This window comes from Hibiscus syriacus, unplaced genomic scaffold (genome assembly GCF_006381635.1).
Source record: "Hibiscus syriacus cultivar Baekdansim isolate YM2019G1 unplaced genomic scaffold, ASM638163v2 tig00112800_pilon, whole genome shotgun sequence".
Classification (NCBI taxonomy): Eukaryota; Viridiplantae; Streptophyta; class Magnoliopsida; order Malvales; family Malvaceae; genus Hibiscus; species Hibiscus syriacus.
This window is the reverse complement of record NW_024063403.1, coordinates 71,235-97,414: the sequence shown is the minus strand read 5'-3', so window position 1 is coordinate 97,414 and position 26,180 is coordinate 71,235. Positions and strand designations below refer to the sequence as shown.

The following is a 26,180-nucleotide window of genomic DNA, read 5'->3' as shown; positions in this document are numbered from 1 at the left end:
TAATAAAATATAGGGTAAATTATGCATTTAATACCTAAACTATTAGTTTTGATTCGTTTCAGTATCTACACTTTCAATTTTTTCAAAATCATACCTAAAGTTTAATTTATGTGTCATTTTAGTACTCCACCGTTAAAAACTTAACAATTGATTTGCACATGTCACCTTTTTTATAGGTAAATCGCATCATTCACCACTAACTATATTCCTACTTCTATTTGGTTACTAAATTTAATTTTTAATTTAATTACTTAACTTTAAAATTACTTCTACTCTAACTTTCAAATTTATTTTTTATTTTTAATTATATATTAATAAAAAATGATAAAAACTTTAATGTAAAAAAAATTGCTAATAAAATAAATTAGAGTGATTAAAATAAGACCAATTTGAAAGTTAAATAATTAGGTTGAATTTTTTAAAAATCAAAAGTGGGGCAGTAGTCTTAACTTGATCCATCCAGGCATCTTATACCATATACAGTTTTGCTTTATATATATATATATATATATATATAAGCTTCATTCACCCTCCAACTTCACGGTCAAATCCAATTGAATGAAATTCAAGTATGGTTAAAACTGAACTTGAACAATTCGGTGGGGATATCAAATAGGGGTAGGTTAAAGCCTATTTCCAGTGGTCCAGTAACTGAATATAACTGGGACTTTAATGCTCCATAAGTCAATAGTAGCCCTATTCTTGTTCTAAAAAAATTATTGATTCCATGAGAGTCATAGTTGCTCAAGTAATAAAAGAAAAATCGACAGCAATGGAATATAAAAATTTGTTAACATTTACCCTATGGAAGTATAAGTGCAGATCCATCTACCTGCTGGAATTTAGTCCACAAATACCAGGTACAGAGCCTTTTCAACCTATGTCAAGGACAATGGAACCTACAAATGAAGGGGTACACTTTACTACTTATAAATAAAACAAAAGTCAAAACAATTATGATAAAATGGATCCAAAAACAAAGTGAGAAAAATATTCAGCAAAGACAAGAATCTATACCTATAGAAAATTCCAAGTACTAAAACAACAGGTATATTCAACAAAGTTCAAGCTTGAATATCTCTCTCTCTCACTATATATATATATATATTGACAGAGCAAAAATGAAAAACTAACCATAACACGCTTAGGGTTAAGACAAATCTTTGCTCTTTAAAGCAAAGAAGCATGGAAAATATATACCTGCAATATGAGTGTTTGTATATATATATATATATATATCTTCATGCACAGTAAAACTCTTAAACTGGAACCGAAAGTAAGAAAAAAACAAATAATCAAGCACCCAAAGTGGTCATTTTTCAAATCCCAGAACAGATCGATCTTCAAAACTCACTTTGACCTTATCTGTATCTTCCCACAGCTTTATTGAACCGCAACGCCATACTCGTGTACGGCTTATGTACGCACAGCAGTTAACAGCAAATAGAGAACGATCTAGGACGAAGACGAAGTTGCAGTTCAAGAAAGCTGTGGAAGAATACAAAGAGGGTCATGTTTTCCTTGTTTCACCTTTTTCTTCATCCCTTTCTCGTGGAACCACCGCCGTTTTTATGATGAAACTGACACCCTAAAGCTCTAGCAAACGCAGCCATGACCGAGACAGAGAAAGGAGCAGAAAGCGGAGAGAAAAAGGAAGGAAAGTGGAGATTATTGGGTGAAAAGGAGGGAGAGAAGAAAGGGTATTTATATTAGAAACGAGGGGAAACATTTTTCCTTTTTTACCACCAATCCCTAGAAGAATGTTGGGAGGCTCATTTAACTATGTTTTATTATTCCAACTTGTTTTTTTATAGACTAAATTAAGGGTAAAATATGCAAATGGTCCCAGACTATATGATAATATTTTATTAAGTCCCTAAACTATTAAAAATTACAAAATGATCCTTCAAATATAGAATGTTGCTTTGTTGAGTCACTTGACTATTCAAAGTTACAAAATGGTCACCCGACTTTCATTATGTTCCAAACTTGTCATTTTCCGTTAAAAATTAGCGGTTGTCTAAGTTGAACGTTAACATGATGATTGAGATATGATAATCGTTTTAAATTTTGAGATCATATCTTATCATATTGAGTCAGCAAGTTAACGTTTAGCTCATAATACGATCATTTTTTTAATAGAAAATGATGAGTTTATAACATAATAAATAATCAAGAGACTCAAAAAGTAACACTCTAAAGTCACATAATTATTTTATAACTTTTGATAGTCGAAAGACTTGTTAAAGCAATACCATATAGTTAATGACCATTTGTGCATTTACTCATAGATTAAAGGGTAAACTACTCTAAAGTCCACTAAACTATTATGTCGATTTTATTTGACATAAAATTAGTTCCAACCTTTGTTAAAACGATTGTTTTGGTTTCTATTCACTTTTTAGTATTTTGGCTCTCAACGTTTTATTTTAGGGTAAAAAGGCCCCTTAGATTTGATATAATAGTCACTTTGGTCCTTTTTCTTTTTTAAAGGATTTTAGCCTTCAATGATTCATTTTAGGATAAAAGACCTCTATTTTAAAGCATTAATTGTGTGTTAATTAACAAATTTCATTCGTAAAGGGGTCTTTTTGCTCCAAGATGAAATGTTGGGGCAAAAACACAAAAAAAATAAGGACCAAAATGACCATTTTGATAAATATTAGAAGCTAGTTTTGGCATTGTGTCATCCTATTTTTACAATTGAATTGAGTATTTTATCGATTAGGCACTAAATTTTCATAATCGTTACTTGTACACTATAATAATTTGATCATAATCGAAACAATAACACATTTACTCTTTATTATTTATATATTTCATTAATTTAGCGTAAATTTTAATTTTAAACATTTACTGAATTCAATCACGCGATCTTATTAAAGGATTAGGTTTATTAGATCGTTTCTAACTAAAATTAAGACCAAACTGATAAAATGTATAAATAACGAGTAAATGTGTTACTATACAAAATTTATTAACCGTTCCATCATCGATTTGATTGATGACTTGATGAAAATTAAATCGAAAGTGTAATGATATAATTGATAATTTTTCATCATGAAATTGAATTGATTCAATAGTTTAATGACCTTGGCGGTAGTTTACCCTAAACAGTAAAGCTGAACTACAATTTTGTTTTCATCCCATTAACACTAATAGGAGAGAAATATTATTATTGTTATTATTGTTTTTATAAATTAACGTGTGGCTCTGATGCATACCACCGGATCATACGGTGGATGTTACCGTTGTGGGGGCAAACAGGTGGGCCCCACACTCTAGATATGTCCACTCATTCGCAACCAATAATCCGTCCACGCGCTCTGACGGGTACTGGATTTTACGGATTTCTGGTCCAAATCTGTGTTTTTTTTCCTCTTTATTATCGCGTAAATTACGTGTTTAGTAATAAACTATCAATTTTGTTCTATTTTAGTATTTAATTTTTTTAATTTTTTAAATCATACCTAAAATTTAGTTTTTGTTTCATTTTAATACGCGTTCAAAATTTAATGTTAAGTTTTGGGAAAAAAATGAAAGTTTAGGTATTAAAACGGATCAAAACTGATAGTTTAGGTACCAAACGCTTTAAGTTTTTAACGATTGAGTATTAAAATGAAACAAAAATTAAAGTTAGGTATGACTTTTAAAAAATTGAAAATTTAAATACTAAAACTAATTGTTTAAGTACTAAATGCATAATTTACCCTTTATTATATTGTGTTTTGGAAGTTCATTGAATAAATAACTCTACAAATTAATGGATCAAATCGAATTACGTACTTTATCTCATCACGTATTAAAAAATTATAACTTGCGCACAACAAATAATTTGGATGATAAATAAAAGTTTAAGTACTGAAACAGATCGAAACTGATAGTTTATATACTAAATTTGTAATTTACCCTTATTATTATTGACTACTCGATAATACAATTATACAAATATCCGACACGAAGCAAGTGACCTTAGTGGTAAATGAATTGTTGTTATTCTTTGAGGTCCCGACATTGTACTAAATTACAGTCGCAACACAACATAATTGCCACATCGTAATGATTTTGGAGGTTACTACGAGGCAATATTAGCGCAATGCGATAAGAGAACCACATAACAATTTTTGCGTTCTAAAATCGTTACGTAACACATCAATAGACAAAAAATTACGCCGCAACAAACATCCAAGTTGCCCGAAATATAAAATTACATAGAAAAAATACTTGAATAATTTGACTTAACAAAAAATGATATTAAATATTAACAAAAGTTTAACTTATGATGCATCTCTATATAATAATTGAAGATTGACTATAAAAATATACCATTAAACAATAGCTAATATTAAAATATGAATATAAAATATATAAATATAATGTTTTAGAAATAATGTGATTTTTTAGAAACAAATCACACTTGAAGCACCCGTTGCGTGTTACATAACATCCGCAATTGTGACACCGTAACCGTATCGACAACGGACACCATAACCGTAAATTAATATTATAGGTCTCGGATTTGAGCACCAGAAATGCTAGGTGGTGTGAACATTCAATATCAAATGAATTATTTTTGAACAAATATTGCCTTATACTTACCTTAACTTCGTAAAAAAACCGGTAAAATAAAATCATCCAAATAGGGGAGCGTGAGATGCACTCAATGAAGCATGAAAGTGGGGGAGGGAGGGTATTGAATCAAGATTAAGGGTAAATAAATCAATATTAAATTGAAATTAATCATAAATGAAAATCGAAAATAAATAAATAAATAAAATAATTATAATAGATGTTCACATGTGGGCATGTGCGAAAGAAACAAAAAATATGAATATTCGATTTTGTCAAAAAAAAAAATCCGAAATTAGATTTGGGAAAAACTAGTTTTTTTAAATCGGATCAAATATTTTAAACGGGTTTTTTATCCGGGAAAAAATCCGGTCTGGGGTTTAAAAAATTGGATGACCGGATTTTTTACCGGATTAAAACCGATTTAAAAAAAATGTTTTTTTCCAAACCGAAACCGGTTACACCGGTTACATCATCCGGCCCTCCAAACCAATTTTTTGGTTTAGTTAAAAAACCGGATCATATTTAAATTCGGCTATGTGCATCTCTATTGGCAAGTAGAGTACATCATGTTTTTCCCGGAACGGAGCTTGCTTCGTGGGAATGCGCTGTTTCTTTACACTTTTTATTTGTAATCGTCATGATTCAAATCAAAATCTATTCTTATGAATGAGAACAAATCATTTTTTTCGATCGTCAATGATTTATTACTTTTTAGTTTGAGCAAAGAGTCACAATCAGTAAATAAACGTTGATCAATCAACGCCGGAAAAAGAGGAAAAACGAATTATCGGGGAAAAGAAAGACGGTAAGTGGATTTCGAGCTATTTCACTTAGGTACGTCCAATGACAAATGTAAAATATGATTCGTTATAAGATTTCAGAATTTAGAGGTCTCACATATAAATGTTATTTATACCCACGTATAAATAGTCAGTGATTATAATACAATAGTTGTTCTAAGAAAATTTAGTCGTTTATAACACACATACACCTATACATACACACGTAACTGTTTGAACTTAATATTTTTAGATATTTTTAACCGTTGATATCACTTATGTATTCTGTTATATCTAATTATATATTGTTTTGGATGATTATAACATGAATCATTATTATAATTGTGTTTACATTTTAACTTTAATATTTATATATTTTTAATAATAATAAATATTTATCTACAATAACATGCAATTAGCCTACCACATAGTGGAGTTGGTGGATCCATGATTAAATTAGCTGGCAATTAGAGATTAAGCACATAATTAATTATTGCTTTAACTTTAATTTGATTTGATGCGTGACCAAATGCCATCACTTCGCTTTTATGAGACTTGTCAAAATTGGGTGTCGGTATGTGGAAATTTTTGTGCTTTGTGTGTACGTCGAGCTTTCGGTGGATGGCCAATAGTAAAAAAGATAAGGGTAAACTACATCATATGTAACCTAACTTTAGGTGTTGTATTATTTATATCAATGAACTTTTAATTTTAGCAATTATAACATTGGGTTTTGATTTTTTCTCAGTTAAACCACTTAACTGTTAAATCATTAATGGCACGATGATGCGGTTAATGGTTTTTTATGTAAACACCTCGTCAAAACGATGTTGTTTTGATCAAGTTGTTAACGATTTAACGACACCCAATTGTATAATTAGAATGAAAATCAAGGTTCACTTATATAATTGGCAAAATTGAAAGTTCAATAGTATAAACAATATAATACCTAAAGTTCAGTGGTATCTGGTGTAGTTTACCCAAAAAATAATAAAGGCTAAATTGCAAATTTAGTATCTAAACTATCAATTTTAGTCCATTTTAATCGTTTAGTTTTTGTTTCATTTTCTTACCCCACCATTAAAAACTTAATGTGTTTAATACCTAAACTTTTAATTTTTTCAAAACCATACCAAAAGCTTACTTTTGTTTCATTTTAGTACACGTTGGAAATTTAATGTTAATTTGTTTTAAAAAAAATTAGAAGATTATGTACTAAAACAAAACAAATTTGATAGTTTAGGTATTAAACGTGTTAAATTATTAATGGTGGGATACTAAAATAAAACAAAAACTAAATGATATGTATGATTTTTGATTTTTTGAAAGTATATGTATTAAAACAGACCAAAACTGATAGTTTAGATTTACCCAAAATAAACAATTTTAAAATTAAGTTTTAAGAATTGGAAAATAATTAAATTTTAAATTATTATAAAATAATCATGAATTTTATTAAACGGTTATAGATTGATCCATAAATTTATTATTATTTTATAAAAATATAATAAGTATTTTATAATAATATAATGAATTTTATATTTTTTTTTTATAATTTTCAATATTTTTAATAACTAAAGAAATTATTTAGGCATAATTTAATGATTACTTTTGTATCTTACTGAAAAACTGAAAAGATAGTTACAAGATAAAGAGACTTCATTTTCTAAGGGATTGAAATTATAATTTATTTTTCTAGTAAACTTTTTTTTTACAGAAGCAATTAATTTTATTCAAAATAAAAAATATCATAAATTACAATAAAGATTTATAATCACAATCGTAATTAAACATATAATTAGAAAAATTTCTTATAATCATTCAAAACGAAACTAGAACTTAAAATCACATAAGTACCATACAAGAGAATATTAAATCTAACCAAGAAACTCGAATAAATATAAATACAAACAGATTTGATTGCATTGGCAAATGAACCACAAAAGATGATCAAGCTATTGAAATAATACCGACAAACCACAATTAAGACTCGAGCGACGTGAAAAGCTATCCATGAACTAACTTATCTCGTTGGTTAAACAGATCATTGTTGTTCCTAAAGGTCACAAATTTGAGCATCAACGACTGCAGTATAGTGATTAAGCATTCATTAACAAATGATTGAGAGTATTTAAAACAAATACTACTTTATAATCATCTTAGCTTAAACCCCCGAAAATGACAGTAATTGCAATATGGGTAAATTCCAAATTTCAATATTTAACTTTATTCTTACTTCTATTTTAATAATTAAAGTTAAAAAATTTAACATAATCACTCAACTATTTAGACCATTTTTTGCCCTCCATAGGTTATATGCATCTTTAAGAATATTATATAATCATTTCAACATGTATAAGTAAGGATGGACCGAAGGGCTGGTAGGAGCGGCATAATTTATATATATTTTTTATATTTTCTATTGAAAAAATATTTTTACTCTCTGAATTTTTATAAATTTATCCCAGTATAAAATTATACGTTATTAAATAATAAACAATTTTAAAATTCATTACAAACACCATGTATCAACTAAAGCAACAATTCAAAAGCAACTTAAACACACCATGATATCAAACACCAAATTTATCTACTACAAGAGCTGTTCCAAAGTTTACACTACATTACCTTCAAGGAAAATCAATAGCAATGGCATCCAATTTAAACCTCAACTACCTTACCATTCCCTTTGGTTTTTGAGGACTTTATTACTTATTGAGCCACTAAACCAAGTAACTAGTAAGGAAATAGTTTGGGTGCTAATCTTATCAAACTCCTTTGGTTCATCAATTTGTTACTTCTTTATTACTTCAAAAAACGAATCAGAAGAAGCACGAACCAAATGACTTCAGTGATAAAGAAATTGTCGTTATTCCTTAAGGTTTTATGTTCGAACACCAAAAAATTAGGAAAATCAACGTTTAATGTCAAATAGTTGAGAGTTATCTTTAAATAGATACTACCTTGTACCTAACCCAGATTAATAAAAAAGGTAAATTGCACATTTTGCACCTAAACTATCAGTTTTGATCCATTTTAGTAACTAAACTTTCAATTTTTTCAAAATCATACACGATGTTTAATTTTGTTTCATTTTAGTACCCCTAATGTTAAATTAGCGGAACTGTTACAATTTGACACTTTTTATGGGTAAATTACATCATTCATCATTCAACTATTATTCTCACTCCTATTTTGGTCATCAAAGTTTAATTTTTTTATTCAATTACTTAACTTTCAAATTACTCATAATTTAATCACTCTAACTTTGAAATTTAATTTTTTTTTATTTTAATTATATACTAATAAAATAATAAAACAATATCATGTCACAAAATATTATTAATAAAATAAATTAGAGTGATTAAAACGTGAGTAATTTGAAAGTCGAGTAGTTAGATTGAAAATTTTTAAACTTTAATGACCAAAATAGGAGTGAGAAGATAGTTAAGTAATGAATGATGTAATTTACCTATATAATGTCACTTCTATTAAAATTTTAACTGCGGATACTAAAATGAAACAAAAAATAAACTTTAGGTATTGTTTTGAAAAAAATACTAAAACAAATCAAAACTGATAGTTTAAGTACTGAATACGTAGTTCACCCTAATAAAGAAACGAATCTGAAGAATTTTGCTAAATTCAAACACCCTAAAATTCAAAACGTTTCGCTGGGTGCTAATCATATCAAACCCTAAATAGATTGGAAATGGCAAAATAAGCCGAGTTTGGGGTGGGCTGGCTCGGCATTACCAGTTCCCAAAAGCTTTGAATACCCAAAACTCATGACCCTAACCCTACAAGTTTTTTTGTTTGTTAATCTCTCAAAATCCCATTTTTTAACCTTTGCACCTCTTTCTTTTAGGTCCAATTAGCTTTTCGGGTCTGTTCTAAGCCCAAATCCTCCTCCTCCTCTCTCTTGTCTCTCTTCCTGCAAAGCCTTACCTCTCCGCCTTGGACGTCGTTTTCCGGCCTTCAAACCCGCCCCCAGATCAGATCGCTTCTGTTTGGGCTTTTTTTCACCGGTAAACCAACAACACCTCGCCTAATTTTTCTTTTTTCGCCCCCTTTGAATCTAAATTCCTGTGTTTTTAATGTTTATTTCTGATTCGTTGTTTAATCGAGCTCCGGGTTTACTTTTTTAGGCTCCACTTTTGAATTTCATGAGAATTACGATGTTTACGTTTGATTAAATTCACATGAGAAAATCGTTGCTATTTCTTATGCGGAATAGTTTAATGAATCGATGAGCTCTTTTCGTACTTCCTCGTTTATGCACTTTTGTTATATATATATATATATATATATATATCGTTTGTTGTTTCGGGCTTTTGATGGATTTGCCTGCCCTTTTTGAGATTTTAAGATCTGGGCGGTAGATCGCTGGAGTCATATTTAATGGGTCTTTGCTTTGTTTGTTAATCCTTTTCGTCTTTTGATCTTGCAGTTGTGTTTGATCTTCAAATTTGAACTGGATTTCATTTTTACTTGTTCTGGGCTTCTTCTTCTATTTTCTTTTTAAATATATTTTTCAAGCCCCAGATCTAGTTTCCTTGCCTTCCTAAGGTAAACCCTTGTTGTTATACATTCACCGGTGAAGCCCATTTATATGTAAAATACCTATTTTACCCATGCACCACAAAGATGGCCTATTTGTGTTATCTGTTTATTTGATGTCATTTTGTTATGATGTGATTCGTTTTCTCGATGGATCCACCGTGTGATGATGACCTGGTTGCCTGTGGGCTATATCGTGATCGAGTTTGCTTCGGCAATGGCATCGTTTGCCGTCAACATTCTAAGTTGATTGAGCACTATATTCTAACTTGTTGCATTGCTAGCTTGTGTATATGTACGTGGTGTTACTAGCATGTTTTGTGTAATGGTAAATATTATGTAATTTAGAACGCAGAACTTAGTTCAGTTGGTTTATGCTATCATTTTGATGAATCGGTATCGAGAAAGCTTCGAGCTTGAATCCCAACACCTGCAATCTTTCCATTTTACCTATTAAAACCGGTAGGTTCGCTCGGTTGGCTCACACACCACCATCACTGATAGAGTGATATGATTAGATTATCTTATGATTTTATAATTTATTGAGGGATTTCTAACGTTTGTGTAAAAACTGATAAGAGTGCTTTGGCTTAACCTCATCATTTCTTGAACCTTTTCTAAATTCGTGTGGTCATATGAGTTCCTTTTCTAAAATTTCTTTTGCTTTTTAGCTGCAGGGTTTACTTGTAGGCAGAAATGACGGAGGAAATGGTCTCCGGGGAGAACAATCAGCTGGCGCTGACCACTCCTGAAACGCAGCCGATCAGGCGCAGGAAAAAGAAGTCCATGGTATGGGAGTACTTCACCATTGAACATGTGAGTGCTGGATGTAGAAGAGCATATTGTAAGCGCTGCAAGCAAAGTTTTGCTTATAGCACTGGTTCCAAGGTAGCGGGTACCAGCCATCTGAAACGCCACATTGCCAAAGGAACCTGTCCGGTGTTACGAGGCCAAGATAACAATCAATTCAACTCGTATAACACAATGATGGGCGGAAGTGAACCTCCGAAGCGACGCTACAGATCTCCTAGTACACCTTTTATCCCATTTGATCAGGATCGATGCAGGCATGAAATTGCCAGAATGATCATCTTGCATGAGTACCCCCTTCACATGGTTGAGCATCCCGGTTTCATAGCTTTTGTTCAAAATCTTCGGCCTCGGTTCGATAAAATGAGTTTCAACACAGTTCAAGGGGATTGTGTGGCAACTTACCTGAGGGAAAAGCAAAGCCTCATGAAGTTTATTGAGGGTGTTCCTGGACGATTTTGTCTTACACTGGACATGTGGAGTTCAAATCAAACGCTCGGTTATGTGTTTATTACCGGACACTTTGTTGATATGGAGTGGAAGTTGCACAGACGGGTTTTCAATGTCATAATGGAACCGTATCCGGATTCCCATTCTGCTCTAAGTCATGCCGTTGCTGCTTGCCTTTCTGACTGGAGTTTGGAAGGCAAGTTATTTTCCCTCACCTTCGATCATCCACTAAGTGAAGCCGGGCTGGAAAATCTTAGACCTTTACTGTGCGTTAAGAATCCCCTTATTCTTAATGGTCAGCTGTTAATTGGAAATTGTATAGCTCATATTATAAGCAGCATGGCAAAGGATGTTCTTGGAGCCGGGCAAGGGATCATCAAGAAAATCCGTGATAGCGTAAAGTACGTGAAGATGTCAGAATCCCACGAGGAAAAGTTCATTCAAGTAAAAAACCAGCTTCAAGTGCTCAGTGAAAAGAACCTGTTTCTTGATGATCAAACTCGGTGGAACACAACATACCAAATGCTTGCAGCTGCTTCTGAATTGAAGGAAGTGTTTGATTGCTTGGATACTTATGATCCAGATTATAAGCTAGCCCCATCAGTGGAAGACTGGAAGCTGGCTGAGACTTTATGCAGTTTCATGAAACCTCTCTTCGATGCAACCAGCATCCTTACAGCTAAAACTCAACCTACTGCAATCACATTCTTTCACGAAGTGTGGAGGATACACGCGGACTTGGGTCGTTCTATCACGAGTGAGGATCCCTTTATCAGCAACCTTGCGAAATCAATGCATGAAAAGATTGATAAATACTGGAAGGACTGTAGCCTGGTTTTGGCAATTGCCGTTGTCATGGATCCCCGTTTCAAAATGAAACTTGTCGAGTTCAGTTTCACGAAAACATACGGTGAGGAAGCTCCCACACACGTTAAAACTGTCGATGACGGAATTCACGAGCTCTTTCTTGAGTACATAGCACTTCCACTGCCTTTGACGCCAACATATGCAGATGAAGGGAATGCCGGAGACAACGGAAAGACCGATGAATCTCATCAGGGAAATCTTCTTTCAGACCACGGGCTTACAGATTTCGATGCCTACATTATGGAGACTAGTAGCCATCAGATGAAGTCCGAGTTAGATCAGTACTTGGAAGAGTCATTGTTACCCCGCGTCCAAGAGTTCGACGTCTTGGGTTGGTGGAAGGTGAACAAGATGAAGTATCCAACTCTTTCCAAGATGGCTCGTGACATTTTGTCGATTCCAGTCTCCTCTGTTGCTCCTGATTCGATCTTCAATACCACAGAGAAGCGGCTAGATGAGTACCGAAGCTCCTTGCGACCGGAGACAGTGGAAGCACTGGTCTGTGCCAAGGAGTGGTTACAATATGGAGATTCTGAAGTTTCCAATGCGCTTGTTAAAATGGAATTTTAGATGTAGATGTTTATTAAACTGAGTATGTACGGTAGGTTACCGTATTGGACATGTTGCACTTGTATTTGTACAATTAGAAAGAACCGTATGGACTACGGATACTTGCAGTTTTTCCCCCATTTCATGCTTACAGTGCAATCCTCTACTATTGAACTATTACGAAATGTTTGTGTATGTTATTTATAAAGGCAACAAACATATCTCAGTGGTTAAAAGAATCGTTATTGTTTCTACAGATCATAGGTTTAGGCTGTACTACCTACAATATTATCAAATGGTGGAAAGTATTTAAACATATAATATTACTTTATAATCACTTTAGTTTAATAAAAAAAAAGAATATATTCTGAAAACAAATTCTCGAATTCGAGACTTTTAAAGAATAATACTATATATCGGGGTCTTTTTAAATACATATTACTATTGAGACAAAGGGTAATAGTTATTTTATGGCAAATAGTTTGCTTTTCTAAGAACTATATATTATGATAAAAGTAAAGATAAGATGTTTATTTATTTAAAAATTATTTAATAGACTAATTATATTAAAATTTAGATAATGTGATAAAAATAATTTTATAAATTTTAACTTGAATATCATAACTTTAATATTAAAAAATATTATTGTCTATAACAACATTTTTTTGGAATACAGTGGGAAGAGTAAAGCTCATAAACAGTTTTCACATGCAGCTTCCTCCATGCAAACCAAGCTTCCAATCTCAGCTGGAGGTTCTGAAAAGCTTTGAAAGTGATCAGTCATGTTCCAAGCCATCTGTGCCAATCCGTCCGCGACCTGGTTGCTTTCCCGTGGGACATGTCGACTCCGAATAATCCAATTCCGTCGAATAAGCTCTTGAATATGCGGCACCATCGTTGAGATGTCGTTCACCTTCGGTTGACCTTGGACCACCGCAACAGCATCTTTGCAGTCCTACTCGATAATAACCTGGCGAAAACCTCTCTCCCAAGGAATGGACAAACCCGAATAGATGCCCCACAGCTCCGAATCAGTCACCGAGCAACACCCAATTCATTGCGAGAAGCCTATTATCCACGCAGCAGCCGAGTCTCGGATTACTCCCCCACAAGTTGCAAACTCCAGAATAACATTTTTAATAATATTAAAGTCAACTTGGGTAAATTACAACTTTAGTACTTAAACTATTAATTTTGATATGTTTTAATATCTAATTTTTTTAAAATCATACCTAAAATTTAGTTTTTATTTTATTTTAGTACCGTTCAAAATTTTATTTTTGATTTTTTTTAAAGTTTAAGTATTAAAACGGGGCAAAATTGATAGTTTAGATACTAAACGCATTAAATTCTTACTGTGAGATTCTAAAATAAACAAAAATTATCAGTTGTGACGGTATAAAATCAACTCTTAAAAAAAAGTGAAAACAACATCAAAAAACGTTTTAAACAACTATTAACTCCAACTACTTCAACAATAGACAGCCCTCTGTCTGTCACTTTCAGCTTTGCTGTTTCTTGTGAAGTTCTTTCCTTTCCGATCCTTTTTAAGGGTTTTAGATGTTTTTGCTCTCTGGGTTTATTTCATTTTATGATTTGGTGAATTGGGTCGATGCAATTATTTTGACTGATTATGGTTTTCTGTGGTTTTGAAGGGTTTGAATTTCTCTGTTAGTACTGTTCCTACCATGTTTTTTTGTAGTTTTCTTCAAATATATATATACATTTTGTCAACTGGAAGTGACTTTGATGATAAAGTTCAAAGCTTTTGATTGAATTTTGCAGGATAGTTGAGTGAGTTAATACATTGAGAATGGCTGCCTCAGTGTTTAGCCTACTTCTGTTTGTGCAATTATCAAGACTTTTTGCCTCCGGGATCGAAGTGAAGTCGACGATTTGCGGGACTGATCACATAGCATATTCGAATTCGGACAGCCATGAAGTGTTTTATTTGAACGACATTCCAGTAGATAGGGTTTTGTTCTGTAAGGTCCTGCAGTTGCACTATGAAGATCACTCTGTGTTGGAAGGCTATACCGGCGCTGATTCTGGTTTTGGCGTTTCCTTAGGTGACACGCTTCGTTTGAAGTTTCTAATATTTAGTTATGAAGTTAATCACATAGAATGAGTAAATTTCTTAGCTTTTGGCAGCTGATTTTTCGACCGGAAGAGGACGGAAGTTATTGCACGAGCCAAAGAAAGACGAGATACCCGACGATAACCCGGAAGGGAACAATAATCGAAAACTTCCGGTCTCGACCAAAGTAGGGATGGCAGCAGCTTCTGGAGTACTTCTAACCTGTGTTTTAATCTGCCCCTGTCTTTACAGGAAAAAGAAAGCAACTGACCAAAATGTTCTTTCCAAGGATGTAAATACAAGTGAGCGTTACATTACCTTAGCTGTATAACGTGCCCATCCTGTTTTGGTTTCGAGTTATGAATCCACGGTTCCGTTTTTGCAGTTGATTTGGCTGGCCCTTCGGAAATGAGTGCTCGTTCCCTTCACGAGAAGGTTCCGGCCAGCCCACTTTGGGTACCGCCTACTCCTTCAAGATTCTCGACGTCTCAGTCCCCTCAGCTCAACAGAATTGGGTCAGTGCATCTCAGTATGACACAGGTGACCAAAGCTACTCATAATTTTTCACCTGCACTAAAGATAGGTGAAGGAGGGTTCGGAGCTGTTTACAAGGCCCAGCTAGATTCTGGCCAGGTGGTTGCGATTAAACGAGCAAAAAAGGTAAGTAAATCTGCTCATGTTGATATTTTTCCTGCAACTTTTTCCCCAATGTTAAGAATAATTTTGAAGCTCGTTTCCTGTTTTATCGTCTAGGAACATTTTGAGAATCTGGAAACAAAGTTCAGCAGTGAAGTAGAACTTCTATCCAAGATCGATCATAGGAACCTTGTGAAGCTACTTGGTTACATCGATAAAGGAAACGAACGGCTTATCATTACGGAGTATGCACCAAATGGTACTCTAAAAGATCATTTGGATGGTAAGTTCCCTTCCCAATGTAGCTACCGAAGTTTCCGGTCGACAATATCGTCAAAGGCTTAAAATATATTTATTTTGCTGGTAATCCTGGCAGGTCAGCTTGGAAAAATCCTTAATTTCAATCAGCGTCTTGAAATTGCCATTGATGTTGCTCATGGCCTTACGTACCTCCATCTCTATGCAGGTAAACTCACTGGTATATACTCTTTTAATTTCAGACTATGCCTTCTCATAATAGAGTTTTATCATGAACCAGAGAAGCAAATTATTCATCGGGATGTGAAGTCATCCAACATTCTTCTGACAGAAAGCATGAGAGCTAAAGTGGCTGATTTTGGGTTCGCAATAGTTGGCCCGATGGACTCGGATCGAACTCATATTTCAACCAAAGTGAAGGGAACAGTTGGTTACCTTGATCCCGAGTACATGAGAACCTATCAACTCACAACCAAGAGTGATGTGTACTCTTTCGGGGTTTTACTTGTGGAAATTCTGACCGGCCGCCGTCCCGTGGAACTAAGGAGACCGGTTGAAGAGCGTGTGACGCCTAAATGGGTAAGCTTCAAGCTTGCCCTTTGTTCTCTTGTTTGTGATTGTTTTGGAATAAGCGCATGGAGTAGACACATATATTAGAGTATAGCTAGTCCCAGGTTCACTGGTTTTTCTCATGTTTAGGAAATAAGATTCCCGTGCAAGGTATTTAAGTTGGGTACTTGGGGTTTAAGTCACCCAAGGCCTAAAATATTCTGTCTTCAGAAACAATAACTCGGTGTTTGCATCTCGGAATTCATAGTTTTGGTGTCCATACAGGCATTCCAGAAGTATAATGAAGGACAAGTAGTGGAGCTGGTGGATCCAAAGATGGAAGAAGTTGTAGATGCAGAAATATTAAGGAAGATGTTTGCCTTGGCATTTCAATGCGCAGCACCCATTAGAAATGACCGTCCGGAGATGAAATCCGTGGGAGAACAGTTATGGGCGATTAGAGCCGACTACGTTAAAACTTCGAGGCGAGGGTGAAACACTACATAATCCATCCTTTGGATTTAATCACTCTTGTATTCTGTTATTGTTACACTTGGATAAACCTTTAACCTCAACCAGGGAAATAAGTATTATACCATGGTAGCAATAATTACTACATTATTAATGCTTTCATGCAAGAGACTAAATCAAAGAGTCGATAAAATTTTGGCATACCTCAAATTCTACAGTAAGGGCAAAATACAGATTGCAGTAGTTCGTTCGACGTGACTCCCCGCCGGATCTGAGTATTCGCCAATCACAATGATTCCCACAGCTTACTGCAGTTTGATTACAAGAGTACAGACCATTTACAGTTTTAGTTCCAAGGGTAAGCCCCTTACGCAACGACTGAACGAGATCGCCGTCGCCGCCTAGAATATTTTCAATAAACGGGGCAATTGAATCCTCAACCTTTTCCACCTACTCCTTACCAACAATGGATGCAAACTGAATATGTGTTCCGGCATGAAATCGTGCCTTGTTAATATGCCCACCACAGGTGCTCTCTGCAGTCACATGAGCCATATGAATAATGCAATTAGTAACAAGGGTTAAAGTGATATCTAAAATGAAAACAGACGACATACTGAAAGGAAAGAAACTGATGGGGAAAAGAAGGATTGAAAGCTATGGTTGGATTAACTAGCACGGCTAAAGAAGTGCACGAAACTTTGAAATTAGAATGCAGAAACATGAAGAATCAGACAAAGAATGAGAAAACAAAAGGCAAATGAATATGATTGACAATGTTTCTTACGTTGGAGATCTTGGGTATGAATAGTAGGTGCAGCAGACCAACTTCACGGAAAAGTACGAGAGCCTTAACTAATGACATTGTCTCATCTCCACAACTGTATATGATGAAGCGTTGGTAAAAGGGTGTAGATCCAGGAACTTCTCCATCTCCTCGTCAGTTAATTCTATGTCTTCTATCTTGTCGACGTTACCTAATCCCCTCTTTGCAAAATCATCTGCCGAAAAATGCCTAAAGGGATCGCTGACACCTAACCGCATAGGGGTGGGCAAGAATGCTTTCTTCTTTAGCAATGCAATAAGATGAGCACAGAGTATCGAACCATATAAAACCGAGGATTCAGAATCTGGAGATGTATCTATAACAGGAAACCCATGATGCCTTCGTGGTTTTAAGGATGTGTACTATATTTCCGACCTTCTCGATCCCATGAAACAGCTGAAGTGGGCCAGAGACAACATCGGCAACAGTCAGCTGCCTCATATAAGGTTCAGCATGAGTTTCCAGGTAAGGAAAACCTTTTACTTTCATAATAAGGTCGTAAATGCTGCAGTTAAAAGCATCAGCTACAGTCTTGGAAATAAGGAGAACAATCATTATCAGTGGCAACAATAATAGGTTATTGGTCAATTCCAGAATTATAACACACAAGGAGACTGTCATCCTCATAGATCCACCAAGAAATGAAGCCGCGCCAAGCACTGCATAGAGACTGTGACTAAGATTTGTATGAGAACCAAGCAACATTCCAATGAAGCGGCCGTAAGATGAACCAGTTACTATCACAGGTACAAATAGACCAGCCGGAGCAACAATCCCGTAGCTTAAAATACTATGAATGAAGCAGGTGACGAAAAATATGAGCATTGATGAGAGCTGAAACTCAGAGTCAGTATCCTTGCTAAAAAGTTTTCTGATAGCATCATCATTTGAGTTGAAAATGAGACTTGCAAGATCATTGTAGTGACCATGAGGGCATTGAAATCTCTTATAGTTACCGGATTAACCTATCGTGGGACAGGCTTCAGCTGCGTCCAAGGGGCATGGTTGGCATGATGCAACCCATGGTAATCCAAAAAGCAGAACCGATGTGAAAATCGAGATTATAAAAATTTGATAAATAATGCCTTTCCTGAGATAAGAAAAAAGAGGGGTAATAAGCAAGGATAAAAATAGAACTTACTCATAAATGAAGTTGCAAACTCGGAGAACCCTGATTAAAAGGAAATTATACAAAATTCAGGCCGGATATTACCCGGTACCGATTGAGTTCAGGCCGAGTAATTTTTGGGATAATTATTTTTTATCTTTCACGAACGACAAATTATAATTTATAATTGTATATGATTTATAGTAAATTACAAAAAATAATAATTATGGGTTAATTTTAATAAAAATATAATTTTAAAGACTAAATTGAATAAACATGAAATTAAAAACAATAATTAAATTAAATTAAACAACACACAAGGATGAGGGATCAAATTGAAATAATTATAGAATGTTAAGTTGAAATTAATATAAAAATGGACAAAACTGAATCCATTGAAAAAGATGGTGAAAAAAATTGAAAGGGATTGGAGATTATGATATAATTTATAGAGTTTGAAGTGAAGTTTATTATTTAATTATTTAATAAATAAATATGTAGAAATTATATTTAAGCACTTTAGAAATTTTATATATCCTTAAAAAATAATAAAATATACAAATTTATTATATTATTATAAATAGTTTTATTTACCAAGGTTGGATCTAACAGGATATTCCATTATAGGTCAACAATTTCGAGAAGCAACCAATGATATCTACCCTTTTGCCCATTGCAGTCGCCACTAATTTAAGCAACCCAAGCTTTATTTTTCACTCTGAAAATTATTTGATCTTTAGCACTTGGGCTTTAAGCCAAGACTATTTGAATCGAAAATATTGGAGATTCCATCTTCTTCTTCTTCTTCTTCTTCACAGCTTCAACCAAAACAATCCCATTTAAAACTTGGCAAAAAAGAAGAAAAATCCGTGTTTCAATGGCGTCTCTGACCCCAATTTCCCAGTCCCACTCCTTTCTTAAAAGACCCAACCTTAAAACCCCTCCACCTCCCAATTTCTCTTCCAGTTTTATCATCAAGGATTTCCCATATTCCAAGGCTTCTCTTAAACTTCCCAGGAGGGTTACTAGGAACGTCGTCGTGTCGTCCACGACGGCGGAGAAGCCCAGGAAGAGGTACCCCGGCGAGGCTAAAGGTTTCGTGGAGGAGATGAGGTTAGTGGCTATGAAATTGCATACTAGAGACCAAGCAAAGGAAGGAGAGAAGGAGGTGAAACAGCCTGAAGAACGGACCGTTAAGGTATGGGAGCCCACCGTTGATGGCTACTTGAAGTTCCTTGTTGACAGCAAGTTGGTTTACGATACGCTTGAAGGGATTATTGATAAGGCTGCTTTCCCTAGCTGTAAGCTTCTTCTTCTTTTCTTTGAATTCTAATTCCTATATATATTTGTTTTCAGTTATAGTTTTGGAATTTTGTGATTGATTTTAGAATCAAATCATCTTTGAGAAGATGGGTTTAGTAAGGGAAAATAAGACTAGGCTGAAGGTTGAAGTTTTTTATGTGATGACATTTAGATGTTATAGGATACGGTTGACGGGAACAATTTTTTCTGTCGTCCGTACTTGGTGGTTCACCCTTCTAGTTGATTGGAATTTTGTTGTCTCGTCGATCATTGTCGGTTCATACTTTTGGATTCTGGATTAAAGGAATATCTATAGTAGATAAGATAATAATCGTTGATCGGTGTTTTTAGAAAGATAAAAGCATAAGGGACGAGACCAAATTGTTCCCATCAAGTTGAGCTTAGACAACTTCCGACCTAAAAGAAATCAGTCTAGAATGGACCTAAAATCAAAACGATCGCACAAACCGAGCGACCAGGAATGTAAGGGTGTTAGCGTTCAATATCAAATGGTTAAAAGTTCTCTTTGAACATGAGCTGTCTTGTACTTATCCCAGTTTAATAAAAAACAAAACAAAACGATCAAGCCAATATACCTTCTTCTTCTCGAAATCATCACAACCCGTCTAATCTCCCTGACCAAGAACAACAAAACGTTTATGATCCATCTTATTTTGCATCCCACCGGACTTATTATGGTGCATACGATCAGTCTGACTAATATGCAGGCCACTGTTATTCTCAACCGCTGTATTGATAGATATAATGGGGTGAGCTAGGGAGTAATTGCTCTCAATCTGACGATAAAAGTCCATAAGAACGCAGATTGAATGTTTTTTTCCCCGTGAAATTCTACATGGAATGACAAATTAGAATGCAGATTGCATGCCATTGTTATGCCAAGAATTCGTTCTTTTTTCGTTTTCGGGCTTCTGTTGTTTGGTCTAATGGTTCGATGAAGGATTCGAATAGCCCTTCACTTGAAAACCGAAGAATCTTACCATTAGCACAATTGATTGAATTGTAGCTGTTTAATCCTTGAAATGGATGCCTTTAAAAGTATAAGTGGTTTTATTTTGTGTTAAACTTGGAGTTTCATATGCTTTGTAAATTGTATTGCACCAGCTAGTTCTTAGCTTTGCTCATATCATATGTATATGCTTTTATGTGCTTCTTGAGTGTGGTGTTTAGTGGTTTTACGATACTGCTAGAAAAAGTAAAGTGATGAGCCTGGTCTGGTCTGGTTCAGATGCTGAATTCAGGAACACTGGATTGGAAAGGTCAGAGAAGTTGGCGATGGATTTACAGTGGTTCAAAGAGCAAGGCTATGCCATTCCCGAACCATCTTCTCCCGGTGTTACGTATTCCGAGTATCTTAAAGAATTATCCGATAAGGATCCACAAGCATTCATATGTCATTTCTACAACATTTATTTTGCACACTCGGCAGGTGGCCGGATGATTGGGAAGAAGGTAAACACAATATTAGCTTCAAATGTGTATCCAAAAGTAAATTTCTTGATCCTATCTACACTGTCTAGAATTAAGCACATGTTGTTTTGCTTCGATCTATCCCTTTCAGTTCCCCATTTAGGTCAGTTCATGCATTTCACCGGCTTCTATCTAGTGGATATCCCTTAGCCATAACCATATTTGTAACTAGTTAAACACAATATCAGCTTCAAATGTGTATCGAAAACTAAATTTATTTATCCTTATCCACACTTTCTAGAATTAAAATCGTGTCGTTTTGCTCCGATCTATCCCTTTCAGTTCCCCATTTGAGTCAGTTCATGCATTTCACCAGCTTCTATCTAGTGGATATCCCATAGCCATAGCCATACTTGTAACATGTTGAATGCATACACTTCCCTCGATATCTCTGGTCCTTAAAATGTCCTCACTTAGATAGTTATAACTCGATTTACGAGATCGACCACTCGATCTCATTCAACTCCACTCTTTCTATCAGGTAGCTGAGAAGATACTTGACAACAAGGAGTTAGAATTTTACAAATGGGATGGTGACCTTTCCCAATTGTTACAAAACGTGAGGGACAAGCTGAACAAAGTAGCTGAGGTAATATTCACTTTATGATTGCAGAACTCTTGAAAAAACCATCTCCATTCTGTTGCTTTACGACTAACACCGATTTCATGTTCTTCATCGTCACTACTGAAGAGCTGGACTCGAGAGGAGAAGAATCATTGCTTGGAAGAAACCGAGAAATCGTTCAATTATTCAGGGGAGATTCTTAGATTGATACTGTCATAGGTATGCCAAGCATAACTGGCATAGTATGTTCTGGACTCTGTGCTATCAAATCTGGAATTGTTATGGGATTTCAAGTCAAATACTCAACACTGTGGACTGAACTTGTTAACACATTTATCAACTTTTATTCGTATTCCTTGATTTTTTCTCTCTTCTAATACTGTTCAGTTACTTGTAAAGTTTCTTTTATATTATATTATATTGATGAATACTGGTTTAGGTCCAATAATTTATATGGATGAATGTCGGTTTAGGTATTATGAGGTGAAATTTTGTCATTAGTCATTGTACTATCCATAAATTATAAATTTTGTTATTATTTTTCAATTGAGTTAATCGTGTCACATGTCCTCAAATTATGATCCTCATTCTATATTTGTCTATAAACCCTTGAACATTTTCATTTCATCCTTAAATTATGACTTCCATTCTAATTCAGTCTTCAAGCTTTTTGAATCTTCCAATACCATTTCTAAATTTTTTTCAAATATATAATTAGTTTTAGCCATAGTTTTACTTAATTTTTTTCAAACATATACTAGTATATCTTGGCTTATAACATTAATAGGGTATATGATTAGTGTATATTAATAGTTTGGAATGAAATTGAAATGTTCAAAAGATTAAGGACCAGTTTACAACGTGAGTTATAATTTGAAGATGAAATTGGAACATTAAAAAGTTCAGGAATTGATTTAGAATGGGCATATATGACATTATTACAATATTAAAAATATGAATCTTATTGTGGGACAAAAACTTGGTCCCCAGCTTCTATTTCTACGAGTTTTAGGCCTCACAAATCACACAATTTACACCTGTGGACCGAACCACCATGACACTTGCCCCACTGCACAATCATACATCAACCATCCAAGTTCCAAATTTGTGTCTTACAAGTTACAGACTTTATTCGAATCTCATACCTATTAAACAATTAACAAATGTGATTGCATGAACCAACAACCTTACTGGAGTTTGAATTCTTTTGCTCAATGATTCAGTGACTTAAACCAGAAGAAATCGTTATGAGATTCGGGGTAAACGTGATGCTGATGTGAGTAAAATCATGGTTGAAGAACACTAGATCTCGAGTGCATGACCAGTAAAGATTTCCTTGAAGCTAGTCTTCCTAATTCATCAAACTCGGGGTTCTTGAGTGGAACAAAATGAGCTCATGCATGGCTAGGACCCTTTTCTTTCGAACCATGAATGTTGTTTTATCCAGTTTTGTATTTCATCATTCTTCTCTATAATAAGAAATTTCCCTAGCCATTTCCAGAAACCATTCTATCCTAGATGACATTACAATCTGAATTATCCCTTCACAGTTCAAAGCTTGCAACTTTACAAATGGATTGAACCCATTCCCAGAATCTTGCAAATTTATTAAAAAAATAAAAATTTGTTGACTTTTGGTTCTACAAAGCTTTGAACTTCAGAGAACAGAGGAAAAGAAAAAGTGGGTTCGTCAATAGTTCCAGTAGATAAGGCTAAATGGAAGCAGAGGCATTCAGCTTAAGTGAATTACCCAAACACCCTTGGAACATCAGTTTACATCATCACAAGATGTCAATTGCTAACAGGAACTAGGGGGCAATAAGGTCAAATTCTCCCACAAACAAACCAGGAACCAACAGCTTATTTGTTCTTTTTTTCTTGTCAAAAACCCAAAAGAAACATTGCTTTGTGGCAAATACAGCGAGCAGCGAATGGCTAGTGGCTTCCTGTTGACTGCTGCTCCATTTCTACCTTCCCAAAGTAAGCCCTTTCTGATTCTTAGTATAAAGTTCAGTACTTTATTATTTATACATAAAAGAAACTTGAGGGGGAGGGTAGTGAAATATGGAGCATATTTTTAAGTTTTCATTGAGAAGAAATAATATTGAAAAGAATTAATCACGTACTTATTTCCAACAGGAAATGAAGTGGGTGGTCTTCTGGGACAAATGAAGAGCTCATTCCGAGGCAAAGTAGGATATAAGCAATGTTTTTTAAGAAGAGCGTCCAATAGTCCTCGTGGAGGCAGACCTGTTGTTGCATCAGTGGTTTGTATTGTTGAATGAATTCATGAACTTTGACATTTTTTTTGCTTTTTAAGCATTTATTTCCTCATAGAATCTTTGAATTCTTATATTATAAGTGGTAGATGCAGATAAAAAGCTTTAGTTTATATCCAGATTGGTGGCAGGAAGTAGTAATTGTGATTGAACTGATTTCTGATTATCGTTCCGGGCTTTATGTAGTCGTAATTCATGATTTGAGATAGCTGTTTTGATACTTGGCAGCTTGGAAGGAAGGTCCAAAAGAAAGAAACTGTGGTTCCTGATCCAGATTATCGCATACCGGTTGTCCTACTCGGTAAGCTCTCTGAATTTTTCCATACTCGGATGCATCCTTTTTTTGGGTATCTTGGTTGGTCTTGAATGGTGTCATACAAACTTTGTAAGTTTGCCTATTTTGTCTAGATGAATAAACTATCAAAACTAGGATTATAATAGTTCTTCGACAATTAGTTTGTTTATTTCGATGCTGTTGATTGTCTGGCGATCAGGACCTTTCTAACTATATATGATCCAACCTGCACTTTGGTCTGCGAACAAGGCTGCATTTATAGTTGCACCGGTTTGCAAGCAATCTTTTAACGTCTCCTCTGTTCGGTGTTTGCTTCTTTACTATCAAAATAACTCTCTCTTGATTGATCTTGTTCTTTATAAATGCTGTTAATATGCTATTGTCCTCCCTTTGTTCTAAGTTATATTCCGAAAAATTATTTATTGAAACAGGTCTAGCTGGTGGATTAGCTTATACTGATAACCTATTACCAGCTGCACCTGTTGGTCTACTTGGGTTGCTTCTGTTGTTCCAGGTATCAATAACTAGAAATAGTTTATGTCATTGAGAAGACTCCAAATTGCAACCATCAGAAGAGATTTAATCCTTTGATGAAACACAAAGCAGTTTACAAGATGCAGTTCTGATGAGATCCACAAATCTCTCATTTCTGGATCTACATCATTTTAGTTTCCATTTCGATATTTTAGCAGAAACTAGCTGACAGTTTGTTCTTGTAGACTACTCGAGTTAGATTTGTCTTCGATGACGAGGCACTGGTTAGTCCATTCTTGTATACTTCCTTCATTGTTGCGGATTTGGAGCTAGAATTCTCCACTTACGCATATGTGAACGGTGATGTTTGTGGTTTTAGGAGGTGAAAGCTGGGGACAAGCTTCAGGATTCAGGTGAAAATGTCTTTGTTGGTGGCAAAAACCGATGGAAGTAAGTCACCTTTCCGATTTCTATCCATGTTCCAAAAGGGTAAACCACTTACCTATCAATTTTACCAAAGGTACTCAACATTTGTGAATTGGGAACTTTGGTGGCCAATTTTCCCCATTCTGGTGTATTTTAAGGAGACTCAGACAAAGCCTGAAGGACAAGTTCACTTTTTCCCGGTCATTTTTGTAAGTGTATCTTACTCATCTCTCATATCCGCGTATTTGGTTTTGAAAAAACTCGAGAGACGAAAGAAAACCGTTCAGTTACTCGAATATTATAGCTGTAAATACATTTTAATACAATCCTTGATCTGTGATTATTTTTTCTTTGAAAAAATTGTTACAACTAGAACGGAAAACAACTCTACGACGTAATGTTAGAAAGAGCGGGTCTTTCAAAAACAAGCGGTCCAAAATAATCGAGAAGATTTGGATTTATATGATGAGAGATTCCGAGATCAAACTTCAAAAGCATAAGGTTTGAGTTAGTCCCAGCTCCCACAGGCATATCTTGTAATGTTTTTCACGCAAATGTCTTAAACCTTGCTACTGCAGGCTTTCCATGCCCGTCATTTATTTGAAGCATCATAAGTGCATATTGCATCTCTAGACTGCACCTGGTATTCATTATCAGATCAATCATGTATTGATCCACAATTTGTACTGTATTCAGCTATAAACGATGTAATACTTGAGGGTTTTGATTATAATTTCAGGGTTTTGTAGGGGTCAAATATTTGGCCAATTGTAATAGATTATTCTCATTAATATGAACCAGGCTTTATGGGAAGTTTGAGAAGTAGAACAAAAATT

At 34.6% G+C, this 26,180-nt stretch overlaps 4 protein-coding genes and 1 pseudogene across 6 annotated transcripts; 4 read left to right on the top strand and 1 right to left on the bottom strand.

Annotated features, from left to right (window-relative positions):
* Window positions 1–9,195: 9,195 nt before the first annotated feature.
* Window positions 9,196–12,732, top strand: LOC120183590 (zinc finger BED domain-containing protein DAYSLEEPER-like). 2 transcript variants are annotated; one of them, XM_039188262.1, is made up of 2 exons: window positions 9,196–9,379; window positions 10,589–12,732. In XM_039188262.1, the coding sequence occupies exon 2, from the start codon at window positions 10,608–10,610 to the stop codon at window positions 12,606–12,608; it is 2,001 nt and encodes a 666-aa protein (XP_039044193.1). In that variant the 5' UTR covers window positions 9,196–9,379; window positions 10,589–10,607; the 3' UTR covers window positions 12,609–12,732. The 2 variants fall into 2 exon arrangements, with proteins under 2 accessions (XP_039044193.1, XP_039044192.1); XM_039188261.1 differs by having other exon boundaries at window positions 10,583–12,732.
* Window positions 12,733–14,400: 1,668 nt separating this feature from the next.
* Window positions 14,401–16,602, top strand: LOC120183559 (calmodulin-binding receptor-like cytoplasmic kinase 3). The gene is made up of 7 exons (XM_039188242.1): window positions 14,401–14,656; window positions 14,739–14,966; window positions 15,050–15,324; window positions 15,418–15,583; window positions 15,677–15,766; window positions 15,839–16,137; window positions 16,393–16,602. The coding sequence occupies exons 1-7, from the start codon at window positions 14,401–14,403 to the stop codon at window positions 16,600–16,602; spliced, it is 1,524 nt and encodes a 507-aa protein (XP_039044173.1).
* A 283-nt stretch (window positions 16,603–16,885) lies between these two features.
* Window positions 16,886–18,646, bottom strand: LOC120183558 (annotated as a pseudogene).
* Window positions 18,647–19,281: 635 nt separating this feature from the next.
* LOC120183639 (heme oxygenase 1, chloroplastic-like) lies at window positions 19,282–22,232 on the top strand. Its single transcript, XM_039188311.1, has 4 exons — window positions 19,282–19,813; window positions 21,064–21,287; window positions 21,787–21,894; window positions 21,997–22,232. Exons 1-4 carry the CDS (start codon window positions 19,390–19,392, stop codon window positions 22,087–22,089), a joined length of 849 nt encoding a protein of 282 aa, XP_039044242.1. The 5' UTR covers window positions 19,282–19,389; the 3' UTR covers window positions 22,090–22,232.
* Window positions 22,233–23,689: 1,457 nt separating this feature from the next.
* Window positions 23,690–26,163, top strand: LOC120183640. Of its 2 annotated transcripts, none has more exons than XM_039188312.1 (9): window positions 23,690–23,850; window positions 24,010–24,137; window positions 24,378–24,450; window positions 24,876–24,958; window positions 25,164–25,202; window positions 25,298–25,368; window positions 25,439–25,553; window positions 25,718–25,851; window positions 25,923–26,157. In XM_039188312.1, the coding sequence occupies exons 1-8, from the start codon at window positions 23,802–23,804 to the stop codon at window positions 25,784–25,786; spliced, it is 627 nt and encodes a 208-aa protein (XP_039044243.1). In that variant the 5' UTR covers window positions 23,690–23,801; the 3' UTR covers window positions 25,787–25,851; window positions 25,923–26,157. The 2 variants fall into 2 exon arrangements, with proteins under 2 accessions (XP_039044243.1, XP_039044244.1); XM_039188313.1 differs by having other exon boundaries at window positions 23,752–23,878; window positions 23,969–24,137; window positions 25,923–26,163.
* Window positions 26,164–26,180: the final 17 nt, after the last annotated feature.

What these genes read in the sequence shown, in the direction of transcription:
- LOC120183590 (XM_039188262.1), top strand. Translation starts at nt 10,608, where the DNA reads ATGACGGAGGAAATGGTCTCCGGGGAGAACAATCAGCTGGCGCTGACC.
- LOC120183559 (XM_039188242.1), top strand. Translation starts at nt 14,401, where the DNA reads ATGGCTGCCTCAGTGTTTAGCCTACTTCTGTTTGTGCAATTATCAAGA. An exon ending in TGGTTTTGGCGTTTCCTTAG is followed by an intron (nt 14,657 to 14,738) that starts GTGACACGCTTC and finishes AGCTTTTGGCAG; the next exon opens with CTGATTTTTCGACCGGAAGA. An exon ending in CGATTAAACGAGCAAAAAAG is followed by an intron (nt 15,325 to 15,417) that starts GTAAGTAAATCT and finishes TTTATCGTCTAG; the next exon opens with GAACATTTTGAGAATCTGGA.
- LOC120183639 (XM_039188311.1), top strand. Translation starts at nt 19,390, where the DNA reads ATGGCGTCTCTGACCCCAATTTCCCAGTCCCACTCCTTTCTTAAAAGA. An exon ending in TAAGGCTGCTTTCCCTAGCT is followed by an intron (nt 19,814 to 21,063) that starts GTAAGCTTCTTC and finishes GGTCTGGTTCAG; the next exon opens with ATGCTGAATTCAGGAACACT. An exon ending in GCCGGATGATTGGGAAGAAG is followed by an intron (nt 21,288 to 21,786) that starts GTAAACACAATA and finishes TCTTTCTATCAG; the next exon opens with GTAGCTGAGAAGATACTTGA.
- LOC120183640 (XM_039188312.1), top strand. Translation starts at nt 23,802, where the DNA reads ATGGCTAGTGGCTTCCTGTTGACTGCTGCTCCATTTCTACCTTCCCAA. An exon ending in GACCTGTTGTTGCATCAGTG is followed by an intron (nt 24,138 to 24,377) that starts GTTTGTATTGTT and finishes GATACTTGGCAG; the next exon opens with CTTGGAAGGAAGGTCCAAAA. An exon ending in GGTGGCAAAAACCGATGGAA is followed by an intron (nt 25,369 to 25,438) that starts GTAAGTCACCTT and finishes ATTTTACCAAAG; the next exon opens with GTACTCAACATTTGTGAATT.